The sequence below is a fragment of the Peromyscus maniculatus genome, chromosome 8 (assembly GCF_049852395.1).
Source record: "Peromyscus maniculatus bairdii isolate BWxNUB_F1_BW_parent chromosome 8, HU_Pman_BW_mat_3.1, whole genome shotgun sequence".
NCBI classification, from domain to species: Eukaryota; Metazoa; Chordata; class Mammalia; order Rodentia; family Cricetidae; genus Peromyscus; species Peromyscus maniculatus.
Window position 1 is genome coordinate 56,132,079 of NC_134859.1, and position 16,822 is coordinate 56,148,900.

Genomic DNA, 16,822 nt, shown 5'->3' on the forward strand with positions numbered 1-16,822 from the left:
ACAGGAGGGCCACAGTAGTGGTAGTTGGGTCCTTGGTGTACTTACCTATTATCAAGTTCTCTGCCTGGGCTTTGATCTGCTGCAGCTCCTGGACCTTCCGTTTCCTCCTTTTGCGGATGAGGTCCAAGTCCTGTTGGCCCTTATGCTGAGCCTCCTCTGTATCGCTCGCCTTCTTGGGCTGAGCTGCTTCCATGGTGATAGAGTCCCCAGATGATGCTTGGCTGTGCAGCTCCAACTGGTCCTGTTTCACGTCTCCCTTCTCTTGTTGCTCCGAGCAGGCCAGTGGATCCTTGTCTTTGCTGGACATTTCTGCTCTGGAAATGGGTGTTTGATTGGAACTGATGCAGGAGACCTAGAACTAAAAGGAAGAGCAGAGCAGCCTCTACAGGGACCGATTGTCCTCTGGTCAGGACACCTGAAGGACCCCAGGCTCTCCTGGGGATGGAGACTGTGTGTCCAGGTGCAGGGCTTGGGCTTTAAAGGGCAGATGAGGGAACTCTGGGAGGGAGTTTAGCAGTGGTGTGTTCTCTATGGTGTCATGAATAATGCCAGTGGAAGTTCCTGTCAGGCAGTTGTGCTGTTATGCTGAGTCGGGGTCTCTCAGCTTGTCTAAGGTTTCTTCTTTTAGGTCATTATGGTCATTTATCTGACACTGAGGACAAATAAAAGGAATGGGGATGTATTCTCTCATTGGCTGCTTCCTGCCAGTGTGTGTGTGTGTGTGTGTGTGTTGTGGGGGTGGTGGTGATGGAGGTAGGGCTAGTCTCTTACCTAGGGCTTAAGGGGGTGTAGGCTAGGGTGACTTCATGAACCAGGAAAAGAGTTTTAACTTGTTCTGCTGCAATGGATCATGTGATTACCACCATTTACTTCTGGAGAAACCTTAGAAAACAGTTAATAGTCAGAGCTACAGTGTAAGATGACACTAAGGACAGGGGACCCAGTAAGCTCTTAACTAGGAGAGCCATTGTCCTAGTGTGGACCTAGTGATGGCAGTGATTTGATCCAGGAGGAACTTGTGTAAATCTTTTAAAGGACAGGGAAAGTGGAAGTGTGAGGATAAGGAGGAATGGAGAGACCAAGGGGAGGAGCCAGAGTGGGAGGGAACAAAAGCCGTCCTTAGGAAGATGACTGTCACTGATTCTTTGTCTGCTCCTTAATTAAGTCTTTGACCTCTCTAACAGCTTGGGTTTGTTGGTGCAGAAGCAGCGCTATTCCTGGAGGAGGGCACAGTTTCTTCCACCACCAGCAGACAGGAGATCCAGGCCTCTAACTTTGGAGAACCACAGCAGCAAAGACTTGGCTCAGTCCTAGCCATGGAAAGTGATAGAGAGGGAGGAGTGGGAAGGTGGGCATCTGGAGAATGGAGGGTGGGAAATGTAGGGATGGGAAAGCAAGAAGATAGAGGGATACAGTATATCGAGTTTATAGCTGGCATGCTAAGAGGATGCTAGTCAAGGGAGAAGGGTTGGGGGATGCAGGAAAGGGGTGTTGGGATTTCAGCGACAGGAACATGAGAGGATAGGAAGACAGGGATGGAGGATGCAGGGGTGGAGTGTGCAGGACACTCACTATTCTGCGTTCCTTAGCTTCTTACTTTTCTAGTGTCCTATTATAAGGAGATCAGTCCTTCAGACATTACTGTGACGGAAGGTGAGGTGAGGAGATGCAGCACTGAGGGGGACTCAAGAGCTCAGTCTGAGTTCAAGCTAGATCCTGTGAAGGAATTTGGAAGTCTCTTGTCCCTGGGCACCACATGGAGGAACAATCCAGAGCCAACTAAGCTGAAAGGACAAATTACCAAGAGAAAACCAAAGAGACAAATGGGCAAGAGTGTGGGGAGGGGTTAGAGTGACCCAAGACTTTCCCATAGGCCCTGGTGAAAGGACAAAGGGAACATTAGTTCTGTGACGTGTCTAAGAGTGAACTTGGCCAAGCCAGCCTGACACTGGAGTCAGTGCCTCGGAGGAAATGAAGTTGTAGCTTCTGGGGACCTGACTCTTCCTCCTGGGCTGTGGTTATCAGTCCTAAGGCAGCTGTGTCCGAGGGATCCTGTTCTCTCTTTGCACATGTCTGACTTAGCTCTGTGCTGAGGTTGGCTGTCCACACCACACCTCAAATAGTATATATGATGCTGTACTTCCTAATAAACCTGCTTGGCCTAAGAATCGGCTCATGCAAGACCTGCTGGACCCAGCTGCCGCTTTTGTCTTCTTTGTTTCTCCTCCCTGTCCTCCCTCTAAATACCCCACTATTAACGACCCTTGTTCCTGCAGCTTCAGGTCAGACAGGAGAGAGGAGGGTGCAGGACAGACTATAACAGGAACAGGCACATGAAGCACACAGGGGAATCCAGCCACCTCCCTCCCACCAGGGTTGGCCTGCAGACTTTCCAAGCAGGGCTGAGCCTGGGCCCTGGCTCTCAGGACGGGTCACCCATGTCTGCCACAGTATGCCTTAGTGCAGTCAGGCCAGGACTTCCTTCCCACAACTCAAATGATTTGGTGAACTCAATTGATCCCACTACTCACCCTGCTCTTGTAAGAGGCTCACTGATGTGCGCGTCCCTGGCCAAGGCTCCTCAGCTAGAAATCATCTTCTTTGAAAGTGAAAGAGACTCTGGCTCTTCCAGGAAGCCAAGCACCAGAGACTCTGCAGATGCTCTTCCTCTGAACTATGAGAATGGAGGTTGAACATGGTTCAGCTCATTTCCTGTTTTGAACTTTCTGCAGATGCCTGGGCTGGAGGAGGAGTCAGGCTTGAGAGCTTCCTTGCCCTGCCTCCTGAGTGCAGGACTCACATCTGAGCCTCACTTCACTCATCTACTAATGTGGGCCTCCCAGGTTTGCCAACAGGTCCCAGTTCAGCAAAAGCTCCTGGATCTCCCCAGGTTTGTGCTCGGGATCTCTGCACTCCCTTTCCTCCCTGTAGCCTGCCCAGGGCACAGGCTCTTCATTTCAGGAAGTGGCTCTCAGGAGCTAAACCCTGTGAATTTTTTTGACTCCTAAATTCTCCTAAATCTCAAATATGGTATTTAATTTCCATTAACATGTTTTATTCTGTAGGTGTGTGATGTGTGTGCATGTTCATGATCAGAGCAAATGTCTTAAAGTTCAGTTTTCAGAGTTTTACCCTTATAATTGTGTTTAATTATCATTAACACAAAGGATGTAGACATGTCAATAAACTTTTTCATTATATAAAATACATTTTTTTCTTAAAGCACTGGCTCATGTTGGATTAAAGGATAACTTTAAAGTCTATTTCTAAATACTTATTGTCCCTTTCAGACTTATTAAAGGATCTGAACCTTACTGCAGGTTCAGGAGACTCTTGGTGACATCACACTGTGTTTGTAAAATGACAACAGCTGTGCAGGCTGCACTGATCGCATCTTGAGATGTCTGTTGTTTGCTGTGACTACAGCATTTTCCCTGTACATATGAGATTTTCTGTTCTGATAGAACTATGATACCTTAATTATGGAATGTAAAGATTTAAATATATTCTCATTTTCATTATCTAGTATGTAATAATCAGGTTAGCATATCTTTGCATTGCATTATGTGAGAATATTCCGTTTTACAAGTTTGTGTTTGGAGTTACTAACTTGAGTTACATAAAGAGATGGTAAGTGAATTTGGCCTGTGATGAGGACAGAATTTTCACCAGCCTCTGGAATGTGCACTGCACATCTGTGTAAAGTACCAGGAATGCAAAGTATCTACCAACTCTGAGAGTCACTGAAGATTCTCAGTGTCTTATAGCATCAAATATTCAATCAAGATTTAATTCCAAATGCAAAAAATAAAAAAAACAGGCATTTCATTAGTTTGCAAATTTGCTATAATTTTTAACAAATGGTAAAATTATATTACAACAAAGTGTTGTTTATAATAAATTTCTTTAAGATTTATTTTTAGTAAAAATGTTTGATTTTTATACTTATATAGTTATATATCCAGAGTCACATAAAAATTATTTGGAAAAAGGTTTTGAGGGTAAGAAATGTTTAAGAAGCCCCCCTTCCTTTCCTATTCATTAGACATTCAATTTCCAGGGAAAGGACCATCTCACTGTCTCCATTTCCATGTGCCCCAGTCCTGCTTGTATTATGGTGTGTCAGGTGGTTTTGAGACTGGTCCCTCAGGCCATGAGAGCAGGCTGGACAAGACCTGAATAGACTTGCTGGCTCCACTGGAAGTTTCCTGAGATGCTCATCCCACTTGAACATCTTGTGGGGGAAGGTCAAAAAGGAACACCTGGTTCCCTAAGAGGTGTCCTGGAAACATTGCCATCAGAAAGGCCACTGAGATGACCACTGGTTTATAGATTTAGTAGCCAAACAAAAGTCAGGCAGAGCCAGGAATCACTTTAGTGCCCATCCCTCAGCCACTAAGATGTCAGGATCTCACAGAGACACTTCTTGACGTCTCATAGAGGTCCATGATCAGGTAAGGATGGGTCTCCTTCAGAGCTCGGTAGACTTGGTCTTTACTGTCCCAGCTCCAGGACCTGCTGAGGCTGAAGAGCTTCCTCATCTTGTCTTGGTTGGTGGCCTTAGCCTGCACCGCCTCATACTCCTCTTCACTCAGCACTAGACTATGCAACTTGTCCAAGAGAGAGTCCACTGATGTCACTCGGGCCACCAGCTGCTCCCGATGCTGGTCCAGGAAGTGTGGCAAGGCAGGGGCATCTAGGGGAGAAGATGAGACTGGTACTGAGAGAAGAAAGGCCCCTCCATGGGCTCTCCCACTGGCTGCCCACTTCTTGTTTTATTTTCATTTACCTCGTCTGCACCCCTGACTCCCTCCTTCCTCTGGAAGGTCATTTGAAATAAAACCTACATCCTTCCTGATACCAGTTATTAGTCTGTCACTCTGCCTAACTAGAATGATGGGTTCATGGTGGGGTGTTCAGGTTGGGAGTGGTGGAGTTATTGTCAACAATGAAAGTAGCAAGGGGCATGACAGGAACTCTTCCTTGGGTGTGCACCTCTCCTGGTGAGGTTTGGAAAGTGAGGCTTCCTCCTCTCACTGCCCTTCTCTCAAGGATTAGATCATCTATCAGCCCAATACTATTGGCTTCTCTGGCCTCATATAGTTGTTACTGACCTTTGTGGCCTGCAGTGATCATGGGCGGTACAGGTCTCAGGTCACCTGGAAGAAATGAAAGATGATGCATCTGTAGTGATGCTTGTCACCAATACCCAGTGCACTCTGTGACACTCCCACCCATGCTTAAGATTTTGAGAATAGTTCATTCTCAAAATAGTTCACTACAGAAATTCTGATATATTCTGGAAAGTGAACATTTCCTTACTCACACAGGGAATCTAGGTGTGAGGACGATCATCATAGAGAGAGAGAAGACATGTGAATGAGCAATAGATATTTCTTCCACATAACCACAGCCTCAATTTTATCCTAGACTGAATTCCTCATGGAGAACTAACCAAGTCCCTTGCTGGCTTAAATCATGTGACATTCGATCCTGGGTAGAAAACTAATTTCTTGTCCTTGTTTGACCTTGTACACTCACATGCCACAAACATGTGTTCTTGATTTGATTGTAGAATCAAGATGAAGCAAGACTGAGCACATGAGAACAATGAGTGAATTTTAGCACTAAGTGGGGGAGGCTAATAAATTTCAGCTCATGAATAAGCCCCAGGGGGTTGAAAAGACCTTAAATTCACTGTGCTCTAACAGTTTAGAGAAGTGAGCCCAAGGACCCAGTTTGTAGTATTGGAAGCCCTGGTTGCATTTGTGTGAAAAAGGATGATATTTTGTACACTTCATGCTAGTTGAACCATCTTGGTGCATCCTGACTTGTAGATAAACGGGAAAATCTAATGAAGAAATTGAGTGAATGACATGAATTTAAAAACCAAAATGTAAGACTGGGGACACAAGAAGTCCATGGTTATAATCTTCTAGTATTGGAATATGGGAAGGGAGTAGGTCTTAATGAGTTCCAAAGAGCAAAACAAAATCATGAGGAAGAATTTGGCTTAATAAAGAAAAACAGCAACAATGCTCCCATCAGCTAAGGATCACATTGTGAGGTGGGGATGAACAGCATTTAACCTTTCCAGTCCCTACCAGTAACTAATTCTGATCTCTGGTTTACAGGTGAGGAAGGTCAGACTCAAATGAGTTAAGTCACTTTCCAAGATCACCTGCAGAGTCAGCGCTGGAGTGAGGTTCAAACCCTGGCTTGATGCTGGGCCAGGTCAGTTCTCCACATGTGAGTCCCTCAGGTCAAGGCTGAGCAAAGGCAGTTCTTTGACCACAATAGCCTGTTTCTAGCATCTCAGGAGCAGAAACCACCACTGTTTGACAGCTGACAAGGGCTGGGCATTCCCAGAGATAGTGATTAGAGGAGTTTGGTTTTGGCATTGTGAGTGTTAGGCTAAGATTTTTTTTTACTTCACCAAAGAAATGTCACTATTTGGTTTTCTCTTGTCTGTGTCAGCTTAAAATATGGATGAATTACAAGAGCCAACAAACAAATAAATAAAAATACAAAGTTTTGGGACAGAAAACCTAACTATGGAAATGAAAACACTTTATAAGAAAAACATATATATATATGGAAGAAATTGAAGGGGGACTTTGAAGAAGAGAAGACATTCCTCCCCCAATGCTCATTGTTTGAAAGAATAAATATTGTGAAAATAGCCACCCAATTAAAAGCACACTACATAATTAATGCAGTCCCAATGAATATGCCAGGAACATTCTTCACAGATAGTGTGGAAAATAATGCTGAAATACATGTGGCACCACGAGAGACATAGGGTGTCCAAGGTAATCCTGAACAAAAACAATTTTGTGGAAAGCTTCATCACACCTGATTTCAAACCAATGCTGCAGCCATAGTAGTAAAAACAGCATGGTATTGGCATAAAGAGATGTGCAGATCAATAAAGTAGAATAGAAATCTGGGTAAAAGTCCACACAGCCATAGCTACCTGGCCTTTGACCAAGAACCCAAAATATACTTTGGAGAAAAGACAGCCAGTTAAACAAATGGTGCTGGAAAACCTAGATAGCACTGCATGGAAGAACTAAACTAAATGCCCATATCTCACCTTTAAAAAACAAACTAAATGATCAAAGACCTTAATATGGGGCCCAATACACCAAATCTTGTAGAGTAAAAACTAGGGAGACCATTTGAACACAACAGCATAAGTCAGGATTGTGTGAATAAGGATTGAAATGAGAGATCTTAGAAGTAATGAGTTTCAATAACAAAACCCAGTTCCAGGTGTGGAATATCTCCATAGGCGATGTTGGGCAGAGAGGTCCCGGAGGTTTCCTCAACAATACAGGTGCATTTCATTCATTTTGGCTCGACATCAGAACTAGTGAATAAGACCTTATTGCTGAAGACACCACACATCTTGGATATGTGATATAGAGAATTCAAGCTGGAACTGAGTTGGAAGCTTTTATAGTGTCAGATGTTGTTATTCAGGCTGCTGAGGGAGAAAAGGCATCAACAGCCACCCTGCCAGGGCAGATGGTCCCACTGCTGCAACAGTGGCACAAGTGTGATGGGAGCAACCAGTGCTCACTTATTACATTTCAAGTCCACTCCACAAGACAGACCCCACTCCTAGCATTTTAAACTGATAAAACAAACAAACTCAGGTTTTTGGATATCATAGGCCCTTGAGACTAGCTACTATTGCTGACTAGCTAAATGGACACAGTGTCAATGCCCTTCTAAATATCAATGTTTATCCCACAGACAAAGGCTACTTTCAGTCTTCTTCAGAAAAGCCTCTCACTGCTGTGAATGGAGGTGAATGCAGATACCTATGTCTGTACAGGATATGAGAATAAAGGATGGTTGAATACTTATCCCTATAAGTAGATATTTCTATCACCCCCATGAGCCTCTAGGAAGAGAAATTGGAAAGAATGGTGGGACAGAATCACCTGCACCTACTGTTTCTGGACCCACACAAGTAGGGTCTGCCTATCAGTCAGCTGGACATGTGAAGCAGCTTACAGGGACAGTACCGCTTACTGCTGAAATATTGGCAAAAAAATAGACTATGGGAGAAGGGATGTATACAATCCATCTGTACTGACTGGTGAACTCACTCAGTTATACTGGGTAGTTCTGAATGCACAGGTACACAGATGGTCCCACTTAAACTTTGAGAGACACAAAGCAAAACTTTATGAATGTGGGGAAGGGATTTGTAGTGAAGAAGAGGAGTTGGTAGGAGTTGGAGGGAGATAAGAAGGTGTGTTTATGGTGGAGTTACTAGAATGTACTGTATGAATATGTAAAATTGTTAACAAAATGTATATAAAATTATGTATGGATTTAAGATTGAATATCTCATGATAACAAAAATGCCTTCGTTTTAGCTGTTTACATTTAAATGTGAACTAGTGCCAAATGCTTCGTAGGTCTCAAAAATCTTTCATTTCTAGGACATTGGGGGCAGAAATCAGGATACAGGACTGAGAAAATGGGACTTGAGATATGCGGTGGTATAGATGTGGTGTGTTCCCTGGTAAATAATCATGTGTTGAAGGATGAGTCCTGCAGCAGTAATCAGAGGATGTTTAGCCATGAGGACTGTGGTTTTATGAATGAACTCATACGCTAGTGCACTCATACTTGCATGAGTACTCAGAACGGTACTGGAAACTATAAGTGTGCACAGTTGGAGGAATTGGGTCCCTGGAGGCTTGTCCTGGAACAGAATATCTTGCACGAGCTTCCTGCCTCTTTGTTCTCCTTTTCTCTTCTCTCCTGGTTCTTCTCCATTCCCCCCACCTCTCCTCTGCCCCTCCTCCTCTTCTCTTCACCTTTTCCTGCTCCTCTTCTCCTTGCTCTCACTCTAACTCTAACCACATGTTTTGGATCTAACAAAAGCAACATAACTACTCGGGCTATTTCATGACACCAAGAATTAGTGACAATACCACTCTCCCTACTCATTGCCTTTCTTCAACCTTTGGGATGTCTGGACCTAAAGTAATTTTACCTGGTTTCAGCAAGGCTTCCCAAATGAGATTCTGATGCTTCTTGTCTGTAATCTGGAGCTTAATCCCTGAACCCATGTGATCAACATAGATCTCAGAGAAGAGCTGGGATTCCCCAGGGCTCCTGTAGCACAGCTCCAGTTCCTGGAGAGAGAGAGAGAGAGAGAGAGAGAGAGAGAGAGAGAGAGAGAGAGAGAGAGAGAGAGAGAGAGAGAGAGAAAGAGAGAGAGAGACTGTGTGAGAAGCTTCTACTCATGTGAACAAGGGCTTTGCACACACCTCCATATTTTCTTGATCTTGTACACCACTTTAGACACTTTTTGCCTTTAGGTAACCCACATTCTTTGAATGTACATCTTTAATCAGAAGGTTGGAACATTGTGGAAGAGGACAGAGGACATAGAAAGAATGTAGCAACAAAAGATATGGATCCAGCTAGGATTCCCATCATGCTGTTTCTTTTCTCATCACTCTGGAAAAACATGACAGGAAACAACTTGGGGAAGGGTTTATGTTGTTTAGTTTCATGGTGGGGGACACATGGAAGCTGGGGATCCATTCTTGGTGGCAGGAGATTGGGTACAGCTTGTTAATATCCCAAAGGATCAGGAATGTAAGTCTGAGGTGGGAGCAGGGCATGGCTATAGCCCTCACAGTCTGCCACTAGTGGCCTGCTTCTGATGGCCAGGCCTCACCTATTTGTTTCCACAACTCTCCAAATACTGGAATAAACTGGGGATCAAATGTTTAACATTTACACATGTAGGAGACATTTCAGATTCAAACCATGACGAGTGAGAGCTCATCCTGAAAGTCCTGCTCACACATCTTAATTCAGGGCTTGCTGTCCATGTTAGGCTTCCCCTTCTCTGTGCCATTCCTCACTTCTCCAGGCCTTCTGTATTCATGTGTGGTCCCTTAAATTGCTTTCTACCTAACGTGGATGTATTCTTGCTCATCCCAAATCCCAATTGTTTTCTCTCTAATTGCAGTTTGCTGCAAAGCCTTGTAATCTGCCCCACAGTTTCCCAAACCTGGCATCTGACCATGAAAAGAAGCAAATACTTGGATGCTCACCTTTGGGATGATTTCCAGCTTCTTGGAAGCAGACACTGTGTAGCGGGAGCCAATATAAAGAGAGTCTAGTGGTGGTGGCTTGTTTATTCGAACAAATTGGAACTTCATTTCTTCATCATCAATGGCCTAGGGAACATTGTAGACAGTGATTTAACTAGATTTCTGGGCTACAACATCTATCTGGTCTGAATAAAGTGAGGTGGTTGATCAGCACATTTGTGTGGGGTCGGGTGGTGACACCTCCTGGGCACTCTTCTGCCTTGTGTTCAGTCACATAGATTATTGAATTATTGGCTCCTGCCATGTTCATTGTAGGAACAATGTCCCTGCCAGAAAAGAAGGGAGCTGACTATATGTTGGGCATGGAGCATTTGCTTTCTTCTGATGGATGGAAAGAGGCCATAAAAGGCTGTATAGAGATTGCTAAAGGAGCATTAATGGCAGTTGGGGTAGACTCTGGTGTGAGGGGGCCAAGAAGACAGCAGAATTATAAACACTAGCATTTACCTTATAGAACTGAATATCCACCCCAAGTTGAGAAACTAGGGGCTCACTAACTGTGTTTCAAGTTTTTTGTCAGCCCACCCTGCCCCACTTTTGTGATTCTCAGTTTCACCTTCCGAATGGTGCAGTCATTGGGGATCAGGTAGAGATGAAGGGTGACTTCCTTGAGATTGACAAAATAGTAGATCAATGTGACGGAAGTGATGGGGATGAAGTATCTGACAGCAGGGATCAGTCTCAGTAGAACTCCCACTGGGGAGAAGTTTGGGTTTTCCAAGATTGTGCAGTTCTGCTCCACCTTGGCTGGAATTTCTAGGACCATCCCATGTTCTTGAAAGTGGGCCACACTGAACCAGGAGATGTCTACCTGTCCCTCTGTGAAAGAACAGATTCAAAGATGTAGATTTAGTGTTTCCACTAACTCACACTTGGCTGGAAAAATAGCACCCTAGGATTTAGAATGACTGTGGTGGTTTGCATGAGAATGGCCTGGTGGAACTGTTTGGAAAGGAGTAGGAGGTGTGGCCTTGTTGGAGGAGGTATGTCACTGGGGTGGCCTTAGAGTTTTCAAAAGCTTGTGCTGTTTCCACTTTCCTTTCTCTCTCCTCCTTGACAATAAGGATGTAAGCTCTCAGCTACTGCTCCAGTGACGAGCCTGCCTGCTTTCTGCCATGCTCCCTGGCATAATGGTCGCAGACTCACCCTCTGAATCTTTAAGTCTCAATAAAATATTTCTCCTATAAATTCTTTGGTCATGATGTCTTTTTAGATTTTACTTATTTGTTTATGTTTATGAGAAATACTGTGAACAAAAACATCTGAAGATTTATTAATTAATCATTAATGAGTACATAGCAGATCAATAAAGCATTTCCATACTACTGATTCACTATGCCAAGCAGGTGTGACCTGCTGCCAGAGGTGACTCATGCAAACTGCCCCTCATTGGAGCAGGCTTGACTTTTGTCCTCTCTAGCTATGGGAACATTCACAGTGGAGTGGAGGTTCTTGATGGTCTTTATAGCATCCACAGATGCAATAAAGAATATAGCCTCAGAGTCTACTGTCAAAGACTAGACACCCAACAGGTTCTCTGAGGTGCTGCCATTATTAGCCTCACTGTTTTGGGTTTGGCAATGTCCTCTAATGTGCTTGTTGCAGGATAGAGTTTGCTGTTATGAACGAGACCTGAGGGTACCTACCTTTGTCCACTGAAGACAATGCTGGATGCATCCATGGAATGGTTAATGTCAAATGTGAATTTGATAAAAATCTAGAATCACCTTGGATATAAGCCTCAGGGCATAATGGAAGGAGATTTTCTTGTGAAGATCCAAGTTCATTTAAGTCAGAAAGCCTTAAGTGATGATTTTTCCTGTTCCATGAATGCAAATGCTCAAGGAAGTATTTCCACGTGGTCAGCACATCATACAGCTATGGTCCAGGGTGGAGGGGGCAGTCTACATTTCTAGCTTGGAGCAGAACTTGGCAGTGTCATCAGTACAGCTTTTAGGTGTGAAAGATGCTAGATTAATAGGTCACTGAGTTATGCCGCACAGTTTCAGATAGCAGCTGAGGCCAGGCAATGTGCCAGAGTTAAAGATCCTGCAAGGAGGACCTGAGAGCTCCTTCTGTGAATCTTTGAAAGTGAAGCCTAAGGTGGAATGGACATCCTAGGATGTTGGAGAAGCCAGAGCCACATTTTTTTTTTCTGCTGAAGAAAGTTGTAGGCAAGGAGTAGTCAGTTGGCCCAAGAGAGAGACTAGGTGTGCTTCATGTGGCAGAACTGAAGAGTTGGAACTACTTTTGTACCCTTGTGAATGTCATCACGAGCTCCATAACTGGATATGAAGCTGCAGAAATTGGTGTTTATGCTGATGGAGTTTTTGCCCTGCTGTGGTCTGATCATTCCTTAGAATGCCCCAATTTTTCCATTTTTGAATGGCAATGTTTATTCTGTGTCATTGTATGTTGAGACATGAAATCTGCCAGCTCTCACTGGACCAAGAGGTGAGTGACTCTTCTCCCACCCAGAGAATCCTGCCTCTAGGACCTAGGCCCTGGGACACAACCAGTCCCTGGGAACCCATTGCAATATCCATTGCTGCCCCAGTTGCTGGCCAGTAGGGAAGACTCCTACGGGCAGGCTCCCCCACCAAAACCCCTCATCATACCCTGCAATCTACAAGACCCATGCCATACCCCAAAAATACCCATCCCCCTGTGACCCCAGAGGCTTCCTGAGACATGGAATCTTCTAGTTCTAGTTGGACCAGGATTTGCCAGCTAGCAGGGAAGACTCCTGTGGACAGGCTCCCCTACCCAAATCCCCCATCATACCCTGAAATCTACAAGACCCATGCCCTATCCCAAACATATCCATCCCCCTGTGGCCCCAGAGGCTTCCTGAGACACAGAATCTGCCAGCTCTCATTGGACCAAGAGTGGCTGCCTGAGACACAGAATCTGCCAGCTTGGATTGGACTAAGAGCAGCTCCCTGAGACACAGAATCAGCTCCAATTAGACCAAGACACAGTGTGGCCCCTGAGACACAGACACAGCAAGCACAGATTGGACCAAGAGCAATTCGCTCAGACACAGGCACCTCTTGCACCTATTAGAGGAAGAGATGGGTAGACACCAGTGTGGTTGATATATTGTGCACCCCAATAAATTTATCTGGGGTCAGAGAACAGAACAGCCATAATATTAAACATAGAGGTCAGGCAGTGGTAGCACACACCTTTAATCCTATCACTTGGGAGGCAGAGATCCATCCGGATCTCTGTGAGTTTAAAGCCATGCTAGAAACAGCCAGGCATGGTGACTCACGGCTTTAATCCCAGGAAGTGAGCCTTTAATCCCAGGAAGTGATGGTAGAAAGCAGAAAGGTATATAAGGCATGAAAAACAGGAATTAGAGCTGGTTAAGCTTTCAGGCTTTCGAGAAGCAGTTCAGTTGAGATCCATTTAGATAAGGACTCATAGGCTTCCAGTCTGAGGACACAGGATCAGCTGAGGAATTGGCAAGGTGAGGTGGCTATGGCTTGTTCTGCTTCTCTGATCTTCCAGCGTTCACCCCAATACCTGGCTCCAGGTTTGTTCTTATTAATAAGACCATTTAAGATTCATGCTACACACCAGTGCAAAAATACATACAACAACATAAAGAGCAATATGGCATCACCAGAACCTAGCAGTTCTATAACAGCAAGACCTGAACATCACAACATAGAAGAAGCAGAAGAAAGTGACCTTAAAAATAACTTTATGAAGATGATAGAGCCCTTTAAAGAGGAAATGAAAAATTTCCTTAAAAAATTGAGGAAAAGGCAAACAAAAAATTGGAAGAAATCAATAAATCTCTTAAAGGAAGCCAAGAAAACCATGAAAGGCAATTAAACATGTGAAGGAAACAGTCTGAGACCTGAAAATTGAAATAGAAACAATGAAGCAGACACAAACTAAGGGAATGCTGGAAATAGAAAATCTGAGTAAACGAATAGGAACTACAGATGCAAGCATAGCCATCAGAATACAGGAGATGGAAGAGAGAATCTTTGGTGTAGCGGATACAATAGAGGACATAGATTTGTCAGTCAAAGAAAACACCAAAGGCAAAAAAGTCATAACACAAAAATGTCCAGGAAATCTGGGACACCATGTAAAGGCCAAAGGTAAGAATGATAGTGATAGAAGAAGGAGAAGAAGGCACAGAAAATATATTCAACAAAATCATGGAAGAAAACTTTCCCAACTTAAAGAAGGAAATACCTATGAAGATACAAGAAGCTTATAGAATGCTAAATAGACTATAGTCCCCCCCCCAAAGTTTCCTTGCCACATAATAACTAAACCACCAAACATACAGAATAAAGAAAGAATATTAAGAGCAGCAAAGGAAAAAGGCCAAGTGACTAATAAAGGCAGATCATCAGAATAACATCCAACTTCTCAATGGAGACTCTGAAACCCAGAAGGTCCTGGATAGATGTTATGTAGACACTAAGAGACTGTGGATACCAGCCTAGACCAATATATTCAGCAAAGCGTTCAATCACCATAGATAGAGTGTACAAGACATTCCAAGACAAAACCAGATTTAAACAATACCTGTCCACAAATCCAGCCCTACAGAAAGCACTAGAAGGAAAACTCCAACCTAAGGAAGTCAGATGCACCCACGGAAACACAGGCAATAGATAACCCCACAGTGGTAAATCCCAAAGAAGGGAAACACACACACACACCACCTGGCCCTGTGACTATCCTTCCTACACTGTAACAGAATCACCTTGTTTCAGTATTCCGATGGGGTAATTGTCTGACCTGAGAGTGGGAGTAAGGCACAGGAAAGGTGGTGGCCTGCCGGGAAGAAGCTTGAGTGGTGACTGGGGCAAGTGTTGTTGGGAGACCAGAAGCTCTGTGTGGAACTGTTGGACAGACCTCAGACACACTAAGGAGTCGCCATACGGGTAGCACTGCTCCCCTGTTAGAGTCTGGAGCTCAGGGCTTTGTGTGTTTGTAGATGTCTCGGTTGTTTGTTTTGTGAGTTCTTTTTAACCATGTCCTGCTTTATGTCTTCGTCTTTATTTGTTTTCTTCTTGTGGGATTGCCATTAACTATGAATGTCTATAACCTAGGGCGTACTTAGCTTGTTTTCTATTAGTTGTTCTTCTGTTGGCTGGAGCAGCCCGTGTTTCTTTGTGTTACTTCTCACGACTTCTTCAGTGTCAGATCTCCCCTGTTGTGGCTGCTCATCACCTTTAGACCATGAACAAACACCAACTTCATCTGCTATGAGCTGGAATCTCCTGGTCTCTATTGTGGGCCTATTGCTGTGCTCCTTGAAACAAGATTGTTAATCAGCCTCATTAGCCAGTTGTACAACACCTGGATCCTTGCTGTGGTTGTTGCTGCTTTCTCCTTTCTTAAGTGTCGTCTGGCTGTGTAGCCTCGACAGAGCTGTAGTAATGGCTTTCTTCATGAGATCATTCACTGGGAATTTTGCATTTCTTAAACTATCTTCTGAAGGAATCTTGGGTGACGACTGAGGTTCAGATACTTTGTGAGCCCCCTCCTCTTTTCTTAAGATACCCCTCTCCTCTTACTCCAGTTCTCAAATGAAATCTAGTGACATCATTTTCTCCCAGCCTGTAGGAGTGTAATGGCTCACATTATGGTATCATGGGAACTATAGGATCCTTGTTACTTTATTTAGTCTTACTTGCAACAATCTCTTCACATTACTCTATTCTCTGTTTCCTACCAAGTTGTTGAGAGATATGCTATGTACAGAGCATTTAATAAATTCCAGTTAACATTGCTATTGAGAACATCACTTTCTACTAAGGAAACTTCTTTAGGTAAAACAGAAATAATGTCATAAGGCTGGAAGACCCATGATTCAAAGAAGATATATCAGACAAGAAGGGATGACAAAACATCTCACTGCCCACCTTCATAATCTGCTCTGCCTCACTAAGGAAGTCATAGACTTTCCTCATCACCCACCATCCTACACTGTCCTATATGACCTGTCAACTCCACTCATTACCACCACTCTACTCCTTATACTTCCCTTGGTTACCTTGGAGATCCACAAAATGAGGGAGGTGCACAGCAGCCACAGCTCCCTGCTCAGCCTTGATGTCAAACAGAGGCCCAGCCACCATGTGACTGTGCTGCAAGGGAGTCTTGTCCAGGTGTTGGCTCCAGGAACAGAATCCAATCTTGATGGTCACGGCCCTTGTCACCACAAAGCGGAGTCCTATGTTGGGACAGTGGTAGGAACCAGGCACAGGGAACTGAACTCTAGAAGAGGGAGAGGCAGACACCAGTGAGTACCAGCTCTGCTCCTCTGCTGGGTGCGGACCCAGAGCAGGGCTGGGGACACAGTAGACTTCAGCCAGATGGCTCTGTGTTCTGGTTCCTCTGCTGTCTGTCTGTGGATCTCTAAGTCATTTAACCCACATATCTGTTTCCTCATCTGTACACAGGGGTAACAACAACAACACCATCTAATGGACCTGTGAGTACCGAGTGATCTATAGAAAACCTACAAGTAACACACACCTGGAGCAGTTAGATATGCCTGTGATGATGATGAGGGTGATGCAATAGGCATGTGACTGTCTCTGTGTGTGTGTGTGTGTGTGTGTGTGTGTGTGTGTGTGTGTATGTGTGTGTGTGTGTGTGTGTGTGTGTGTGTGTATGTGTGTGTG

General features: G+C 44.3%; 1 protein-coding gene and 1 pseudogene across 10 annotated transcripts in view; both read right to left on the reverse strand.

The window, feature by feature from the left end:
• The window catches only part of LOC102915530 (NACHT, LRR and PYD domains-containing protein 1a-like), an 88,966-nt gene extending 85,200 nt beyond the window's left edge, over positions 1-3,766 (reverse strand). For 6 of the 9 annotated variants that reach the window (XR_013041722.1, XM_076542793.1, XM_076542792.1 and 3 more), the window contains exons 1-2: positions 2,532-3,766; positions 46-358 (exon numbers count right to left, since the gene is read on the reverse strand). Coding sequence is in view for 8 of the 9 variants with exons in the window: in XM_076542793.1 (XP_076398908.1) it covers positions 46-307 (262 nt within the window). In the remaining variant the exon portion in view is untranslated. The other 3 variants (XM_076542789.1, XM_076542787.1, XM_076542788.1) reach the window with 3 other exon arrangements.
• A 146-nt stretch (positions 3,767-3,912) lies between these two features.
• The window catches only part of LOC102928374 (NACHT, LRR and PYD domains-containing protein 1a-like), a 44,432-nt pseudogene continuing 31,522 nt past the window's right edge, over positions 3,913-16,822 (reverse strand). Inside the window, exons 11-16 of the transcript XR_013041723.1 lie at positions 16,189-16,412; positions 10,711-10,973; positions 10,095-10,220; positions 9,020-9,161; positions 5,115-5,159; positions 3,913-4,696 (exon numbers count right to left, since the gene is read on the reverse strand). The product of XR_013041723.1 is annotated as an NACHT, LRR and PYD domains-containing protein 1a-like (transcript). The remainder of the gene's footprint in view (positions 4,697-5,114; positions 5,160-9,019; positions 9,162-10,094; positions 10,221-10,710; positions 10,974-16,188; positions 16,413-16,822) is intronic.